We start from the raw sequence: 9,315 nt of genomic DNA on the forward strand, positions 1-9,315 counted from the left end.
TATAACCAGTAATAGGTTCCTGGTTATTTACACCAATCCTGCTCAACACCATAAAAGATGGGCTGCAGCAAATATTCTGCTCAATACCACAGATTTGCTTGTCAGTTGTTTGACCATAGCCAGTTGAGCATGTCCCTTATTGGCTGACGATGTGCGCGTCTCTGATCACAGCCAGAAGTGGTGGGGAGCATTATAGCCATGTGCTGAGAGGAATTCTTTGAGGTTTGAATAATTCACCTCTGAAAACATTGGTGTTTCGTTCAACATACTCACACAACCCTTATTCAGGGACCTTTTCTGCGGGATCAGCTACTAGACCCAAAGAAAATTGTAACTGGGCCCCACCTACGAGGCCATGTGCTGTTTATCATGATATGAGATCCCCATATCGCACACATAAGGTTGTGATGCATGTGCATGGGGTACCCTTTCAGACTGGTAGTCATCATGGGTATACTGGGCTTCGCTGTTTTTTTTACCCCAGTGTCACTTTGATGGCATGCACTGCTCTCTCACTCAATAATAATAATAATAATAATAATAATAATAATAGTAATAGTTTTCTTTTTGTACAAGACCAACAATTTTGTGAGCTGGTCGATTACATCACGGGCAAGTCGACTACATGCATGCATACATATGCGTACACGGTTAGTATCTGAATCCCACATGGTCGACATTCGCATAAAGGGAAGATACTTTCAGAGATGCTGTCTCGTGCTATTGAACTTGGAACTATGCTTACAAAGAGAACGTTTTAACCGCATAGCCATGTCTTCGACCAGCTTAATGTCAAGCTGAACAGACTTTCTGACCATTGACTTCTTGATTGATTGTTCTGTTCTATACTGTATCAACTATCTGTGATTATGAAGCGTACCAACAGCTAATAAAGGGGAGACGCACAGCAACAGTAGTTCTTTGTCACTGTTCTTACCCACACACTTCATATTACTTCACAGATAACTACTACAAGCAATAGAAGTGGTAGATAATCAAATTATGAGATACAGTATTAGTAGTAGCTTCAACAGTTATCGAAATAGATGGAAGCACGCTTATATAAGCGACAGTATTTATCAAAGACTTACCTTTCTCAAAACACTGGCGAACAGCTTCAGCCTCATAAGCTAATCCAGCGCTATTGGGGTAATAATACTTAGCATCAGATTTGGGGAGTGGAAATTCTCTTTCTTCTCCATTCACCTCGATTTTGGTGGGAGACCAAAATGGTTCGGGTATCTGTTGAAATAGGAGTGTATGGTATATACGTTAAGACAGTTTGGTTTAATTACTTGACTATTAACGTTATATATGTTGGAATCACTGCAATAATTTCATTCATAAAGAAATTGAATAAATAGTTATGTCTTTTCTAAATGTTCTTTTTTTATCCTATAAATCTAAATAATAGTTATAATAAATAAACTTCAATACTCGGTTAACGAACTACAAGTATAATTTTAAAATTATTTATTTTTAAATGACATGATTACTTACATAAATTTTACCTTTAGTTCCATAAATATATACGTCTCGTCTTCCTTCTATATCAAGATTATAAGACAAAGATGCCCTAGCACCATCCTTATAAGTCAGAATAATATTGGCAGATTGATCGACACCTTTCCAAAATGAAACAACAAAACAACATTTCTTAGTTCTCCTTTTTACACATGAACGCAATCATAACATAGAAATCACACAACTAGAAAACTTTAAGATGAATATCATCATCATCATCATCATCTGTGTTTTACCCATGTTTGACACAATTTGACTCATAACGCAAAGAGAGAAAACTAAGTGAGGTTGGTGCTAAGACAAAACATCAAAATTGAGCAACGTTGATGGCATTAAAAACAAAGAATAAGTGAGATAACTATATCATGCACGATCAGCTCTGATCGGACAAAGTTCTGTATACTGCAGGGCCTCCTTCATTATTTGGTTGTATGCATAGCTATTTGCTTTGTATTTACATTAGATACTGTTAACCACTCACGTCTATTTACACCTGATTCACTTGAGTAGTTAATAGTGATACCTTGCTCACGTTCATTATTAATATAAACTCAAAGGCAGGAGCTGTTAGTGCAGTTCCGTAGCTAATAAGAGAGCAAGGGTAACGACCGTTCTCTCCGAGCGCATATTTCAAAATCGGCTGACCGTTTTCCTCCAAATTTCAGGCCTTATGCCTATATTAAACTAAAATAATAATAATATCCTCACCTGGATGATTTATCACTCGGGTGGGAAAACAGTTTTTATTATTACAAGTTTTTCTGTGTTGAAAAAAATAATGAGTCTTTAAACTAAATCATTTTTTATCCTAAAGTTTTATTTGCATAGGTTTCAGTCTTAATTGTGAGCGGTTTTAAATTCTCGCTCCTATCTTACAACATCTAACCGGCACTCTAATGTTCTCTGTTTGCTTTACTTTCATTAGCGAATATTTTCGTTCTGTAGTAACTTCCTTTTCTCTTCACTTATTCTAAGCGCTTTTGAAGCAAAAGTATGCCTTAAATTATTCATGACATAAAAGGGCGCATGCTCCTCTTTACTAATTACCGTATGTAGATGTATATCATTCCCTCCCCCTCTCTCGCATGACTCTTTTTTTTTCTATTACGTTATAGCTCACAAAATTATTGAAACCTCCATGGGAGGCACGTAAGCAGCACGAAACTTTATTAAAGATATACTCACCTATATCAGCAATCGTTCCAACAGCAGTAATTGTCTCCGGTTCCTCTCTAAATATGAATCTTGAAAGCCATATTTGATACACAGAAGCACCCAAGAGGCCTCCTCCACCCAAAGAATGCTGAGATACAAAATTAAATGAAAAGGCAGAAACAAAGAAAGCTGCATCCATGTGGCGTATCTGTCCTATGGTTCCAGAGTCAATTATTTCTCTTAGAGCTTTATAAGCTGGGAAGAAGTTGGACCACAAAGCCTAAGGAGAAAGCATTTATGTTGAAAAAAAGAAAGAATGTTAAAGTGAGGAATAAGAATGAAAGAAAGGAACTTATGTATAAAAAGATACAAGCGAATGTTGAAAGAAATATTATAAAAGACCAGCTTATTTCTGTTATTTTTCATCATGTTATTCTGTGTTGCGATCTTTAATATTATACCACTACGTTCCTCACCTCTGTTTCTATTAAGTTTTCACAGATAAGGTACATTACTAAGCGTATAATTTACAAATAAAGCACATTATGGATCCTCTTTATAAGGGCTGATGTGTATTCAATGAACAGCAACGTGCCAAAATGCACAATTTTAGAGTTAAGAGACATACCTCCATGAAAAATAATTTCTTTGACTTTGCAAGTTCAGTCATTTCTTCTGTCTGCTTCGTATTACAAGCACAGGTTTTCTCACATAGAACAGGTTTACCATTGTTCAGCATAAGAATGGAAAGAGGATGATGGAAAATGTTGACCGTTGAAAGGTACACAAGATCTATGAGTAAAACGAAATTATATTAGTTTTCTTTGCTATCAAAGTAATGCATTTGTGTAATTCAAGTGTGTTATATAGAATTAATTGTTTAATATTTACACTTGTCTATCTTGCGTGTGCGCGTATACGATGGGGTGCTCAAAATTTGTTGGCTTTGGGTAAAAATAAAAAATACAGGAGAATCAGTTAATTATGATTTTATTCAACATATCCTTCTCTCAAATTCACACACGTATTGCAGCGGACCGTCAGTTTTTCTAAGTTCTGTAAAAGAAATCGGAAGGTTGGGCCTCCAACCAAGCCATTCATGACACCCTTAAAACTAGAAACTTTTCAGCACCGCTTCGTATGTGTGCATATATTTTAAGTGAACAATTAATTTCTATAACTTTACGCGAATAGTTGTCATATCTATTCCAATTCTATTATCATTATAATCATTATTGTTCATGATGATAATGCTTATTATTGTCTTATTGAAATTTTCATGTTTATTTCTCTTATTTGGAAGGTGAACACAGCTATCCGGATTCTTTTTGATCCAGTGTCATCTCGTTCATGTGATACATTTCTTGGTCTATTACTTGTCGTACAGTACAAGACATTATGGTAACAGTTGTTAAAATTGAGTTTGTATAAGACCAAAATGAAATGAAATAAATTAAAATACCTAAAATGTTTACAAAATAACATACAAAATTTACAATTGGATTTAGGCTAAATATTTTTCATACCTATGTTGGGATCTTTGGCAAATTCTTCATAGCTGGTATACACATTTGGTATTTTAAATTCATCGGCTAGTTTCTTAGCTTTCTCTAAAGATTTGGATACCACTGCAGTTATCTAAATGAAAAGCAAAATAATGTCATGTGCAACTGAGTTTTATTGTGCAGTATATGTAATTTCAATGTTGATAGTTATATAATTTTAATGTTTGATGAATGCAAATAAATAAGACTTTCTTAATCGACTGTTAATAACTTCTTAGACATGAGGCAGGCGATTTTGAGATGAGGGCGGTAGTTGATTACATCGATCTTTGCACTTGATTGGTTGTGTAATTTATCGACTAGAAAAATGATGAAACACTAATTCGTCCTCAGCAAGATTTAAACTCAGAACCGAAACAGCCGGAAGCAGTACCGCTAGGTATATCTGTGACGTTCTAATGATTCCGCCAATTCATTTTTCTTAAAAGTAATTGTCTCTAACATAGCCAAAAGGTTTGAAATTTGGTGGAACAAGAATAATGGAATATATCAATTCCGCCCAGTACTACTTAACTGGTACTATATGTTGCAGAACCCGGGGATGAAAGTCAAATTTGACCTCGTCATGATTTGAACTTAGAATATAAAGAGCACAAACTAAATACTGACACTCTTGGGAATCTTCAAATCAGTCGTCATCCTCACTATTATTATTATTATTATTATTAGGGTGACGAAGTGGTAGAATCGTTAGAGCCCCGTGGTATTTCTTCCGACTCCTTGCCTTCTGAGTTCAAATTCCGTATTTCACTTTTTTAGGGATAATGAAATCAAGTACCAGTCAAGTACTGGAGCAGATGGTACAGGCTAAGCCTCCACCTGTCAATATTGCTTGACTTGTGTCTAAATCAGAAACCATGGCAATGAAAATCCTTCGCGGTATTTCTTCTTGATATTTACATCCTAAGTTTAATTCCAAATGCCAGTCATCTTTTAGGGGTCGACAAGATAAAATAAGTGTCAAGTACTGACTTGCCTTCTCCCATAACAATTGTTGGCCTTGTGCCTATATTTGAAGCCATAACTATTATTAGTATTACCATTATAATAATATTATTCTGCTTCTGGCTGTCTTTTTTCGTGTTACGCTTAGGTCATCAAGAGAATTTGTAACTCGAATGTAGAAATATATAAATATAGTAAAAAGAGAGGAAGGGGACAAAGAAACGGGAATCAGTGAAAAAATAGAAAGAGGAAACACGAAAGAGAGAGAGGGGGAGAGATAGAATGTCTATATCATTAGAGACAGTGATAGCTAGATAGATAGATAGATAGATAGATAGATAGATAGATAGATAGATAGATAGATAGATAGATAGATAGATAGACAGACAGACAGACAGACAGATAGATAGTCCCTTCAATACACACCTTCTTAGGAATCAAATGTTTCAGAAAAATATACAATTTCAGCATACAATTTTCAAAATAACCGTGAGATTTCTACGGGTCCTTCTAGTTTCTATTATTACTATTAAGGTGGCGGGCTGACAGAATCGTTACCATTCCGGATAATGTGCTAGGACCATTAAAATCTCAATCATGAGGACCTCTTTGCCTTCTATCATTTCAGGTCGATAAAATACGTAAATGTCAAGTACTAGGGCCGATGCAATCACCCAGATCCCTTCCGCAATATTTCAGACCTAGTACTTAAAGCAGAAAATATTATTATTGATATTGTTGGTGAAAACACGTGTTTATTCTTCCTTTGGCTGTTGACTTTGGGAATTAAAATATTTCCAAAATCTTTTGCTTCATAAATTTTGATGTATTGTTTCGTTATGCAGAAATTCTTTTGAGGAAAGTTGTTGTTTCGTTTCAATGTATTTAATGCACTTCCATACAGCACATTGTACTGGTAAGAATAATCTCGTTGCCCGAAGAATGCATTGAATAACAAGCAGTACAAACATGGATATGTAAGTCGTCAACAGTAGCATCGGCGGTGTCGGGAAAAAATGCCCCGTAGAACGCCAAACTCACCAACCAGGGTATATCCTAAATTAACACAGTCTCTCACTTCCACTATTCTTTCTTCCAAGATATACACGCAATAAAGCATATCTTTGCCACTCTGACTCGACATCTTCATCATTTGACGAACGGAGAGAGAGGAAAGAAAAAAATACCAAAACTGAAAGAAAAACACAAAAAAGAAAAACAACAGATGCATCCTCACAACCGCTTGATCAACCAACAACATCAAAAAGGAAACACGCAAGTACAGCAAACATACAAGAGCAACACATAAACCCACGCATAACCAGAAAGATACCACCACCAGTTAAATACACAACACCACCCACAACTACAGATAGCAACAAATCGCACGTGCCATTCTTGCTACATTCACACATTTTTTATTGGAACATTCACTAGACAAAACTTCTCTCTTTACTCTCACCTTCCTCTTCAAGTGATATATGAAGGAGTTGATGAGAGATTCACCAGAGAGGAAAGTGTTTATCTCTAGACCTTTCAGATGCGTCCACCATACACGTTCTTTCGCCATAGCATTTCAAGGAAGGAGAAGCGACAATATTTACGATAGGCTCAGTTGATAAACTGACTCGTCCCACACGCAATAGCAGTCGTTCGACATAGACCCACAGATCGGAAATGGTTGGACACTGTACGAGTGCGTGCAGAACAGTTTCGTCGCTCTGATCGCATTTGGGGCAGGTCGGCTCCGTGTTTTTCGAGCCATCCTGTAGAGCTTATCCCGAACGGGTAGCGCTTCACGATTGCACTGCCAGGCCAGGGAAGAATTCTGAAGTTGTCCATAGGTCCCGGAACAGGCGGGTAAGGTATTCCTCGTCGACGCCTAGGTTCGCACCGAGATCGTCGTCGTACCACCCTTCCACTAGCCCCTTATAGAATGCTTTGGTTGTGTTGCAGTCGCTCAAGGTTGACCCGGGACGGCATAGTTGCTCGAGAGCAACGCGACACTCGTGGTACTATTCGCCCTTCCTCGGCCTGTTTTTGATCCACAACTACAGTTCGGTCATGGAGACGAGCTGCGAGAAAGCACGCCTCACAAACGGCGACCGCACCTGTCCACCGTCGTCTACGTAGAGCCAGAAATGTAGTCTCAGCGCGTGTCTGCGCATCATCAACTACGGCATGCCTAGCCCTCCTTTTGACGGGTGTTGGCAGCAAACGGAACGCCTGACCATCGGAACGCTTCCTTTCCACAAGAAGCAGAAGAGAATGTGTTCCAGTTTGGTAGGGTCGGGCAAGGCACGACGGTCAGGCGGAAGTAGATGATGGACGCGATGTAGGTGTTCGCCACAGCCACCCAACCTTTTAGGAACAGCTTCCTCTCGGCCCATTGCCGGGCGAGAGTGGCCGCCCTACTCGTTATCTCGTTCCAGTTCTTCTCCGCTTGGAGACAGACAGACAGACAGACAGATAGAAAAATAGATAGGCAGATAGAAAGATAGATAGATAGATAGATAGATAGATAGATAGATAGATAGATAGATAGATAGATAGATAGATAGATAGATAGATAGATAGATAGATAGATAGATAGATAGATAGATAGATAGATAGATAGATAGATAGATCGATAGATAGATAGATAGATAGATAGATAGATAGATAGATAGATAGATAGATAGATAGATAGATAGATAGATAGATAGATAGATGTTTTGTGCCTGAGTGTATTTGTTACTTTTGTCCCTCTCATTATAACTCGTTGATTTTATGGTGAAATGAAGAAAGAATGAAGGAGACATTATGGGGAAGAGATGAAACAAGGAAAAGGGAAGAAGAAAAATTGCCACTGCAAAAATCAAGGACTTTTAAAATGGAAAGTAAGTTTGTTGATTCCTTTGCGCGTACAAAACTATGTATTATTAAATCAATGATGGTGAAACAAAATGCAGTGTTCAGGTTACACTAGGCGGCGAGCCGGCAGAAACGTTAGCACGCCGGGCGAAATGCTTTGCGGTATTTCGTCTGCGTTACGTTGTGAGTTCAAATTCCGCCGAGGTCGACTTTGCCTTTCATCCTTTCGGGGTCGATAAATTAAGTACCAGTTACGCACTGGGGGTCGATATAATCGACTTAATCCGTTTGTCTGTCCTTGTTCGTCCCCTCTGTTTAGCCCCTTGTGGGTAGTAAAGAAATAGGTTACACTTGTTGATAAAATTAAATAATTTTTTAAGTTACTTTTTTAAAGTCACTTTTTAAAATATCCTCTTTCAAAACGAAAGTTTAGCCGCTATTTCATAAGGTTAGACGTTCTAAACATTGGACGATACGCTGAATGTTTTCCTAAATACTTTTTAAAATCCTTCTATCCATGTCTAACCCGTCCATTTCTGGCATTATAGAGTTTAGCGCTCTATATAGAATAGTTTTCGTCATAGGTTTGCCCCGGTTAAAGTTTGTAGTGGTAAATAATAAAGAAATTGTGAGAAATTTAAGAAGTTAAAAATGAATAAAATAAAGAGAGAAAAACGTGAAATGTTATTACTTACTTTGTGTTCTGAAGGATTCAGACATTGCAAAGCATTGCAGAAATCCGTTGCAATCAGACCTGCCGAACAGAGTCCCCAGCGCATTTTCCCACCTTTTGAAATGTGTTAACAAAATGTTGGAAGTTTCTAATCCTCTTCTTTCGTTTTTTTTTTTTTTTTAATTTATCTCTCCGTAAATGTTACACTTCTTTTGGCTGTTTAGCTGCTAGTTCTCCATGAAACATAAATGTAGCAAGAACTATTACCAGCTGAGAGAGAGAGAGAGAAAGACGGACAGACAGACAGGCAGGCAGAGACAGACAGATACAGAGACAGTGAGAGAGAGAGAAAAAGGGGAGAATTACGAGAGTGGGAGAAAGAAGGAACAGAATTGCATGGAGGAGGTGTCGAAAGGAGAAATAACATGCTTTAGTGAAACACGTTTGTAAATGCAAGCGAAATAGCATGATTAGAGAGAGAGAGAGAGAGAGAGAGAGGAGGAGAGATAGGGGGAGGGGAGAAAGAGGAGGAGAATTACGAGAGTGGGAGAAGGAAAAGAATCGCAAATGGTGTCGAAAGGAGGAGAGTCAACCTGCTTT

At 37.7% G+C, this 9,315-nt stretch overlaps 1 protein-coding gene across 2 annotated transcripts in view; it reads right to left on the bottom strand.

Moving 5' to 3' along the window:
- LOC115218360 (trans-1,2-dihydrobenzene-1,2-diol dehydrogenase) overlaps nt 1-9,051 on the bottom strand; it is a 56,297-nt gene extending 47,246 nt beyond the window's left edge. The window contains exons 1-6 of one of the 2 annotated variants that reach the window (XM_029788127.2): nt 8,738-9,051; nt 4,206-4,317; nt 3,308-3,471; nt 2,710-2,959; nt 1,501-1,625; nt 1,092-1,242 (exon numbers count right to left, since the gene is read on the bottom strand). In XM_029788127.2, coding sequence (XP_029643987.1) covers nt 1,092-1,242; nt 1,501-1,625; nt 2,710-2,959; nt 3,308-3,471; nt 4,206-4,317; nt 8,738-8,821 — 886 coding nt within the window. In that variant the 5' untranslated portion in view covers nt 8,822-9,051. The remainder of the gene's footprint in view (nt 1-1,091; nt 1,243-1,500; nt 1,626-2,709; nt 2,960-3,307; nt 3,472-4,205; nt 4,318-8,737) is intronic. The other variant, XM_036508389.1, reaches the window with a different exon arrangement.
- Nucleotides 9,052-9,315: the final 264 nt, after the last annotated feature.

Source organism: Octopus sinensis, linkage group LG13, assembly GCF_006345805.1.
Source record: "Octopus sinensis linkage group LG13, ASM634580v1, whole genome shotgun sequence".
In the NCBI taxonomy this organism is placed as follows: Eukaryota; Metazoa; Mollusca; class Cephalopoda; order Octopoda; family Octopodidae; genus Octopus; species Octopus sinensis.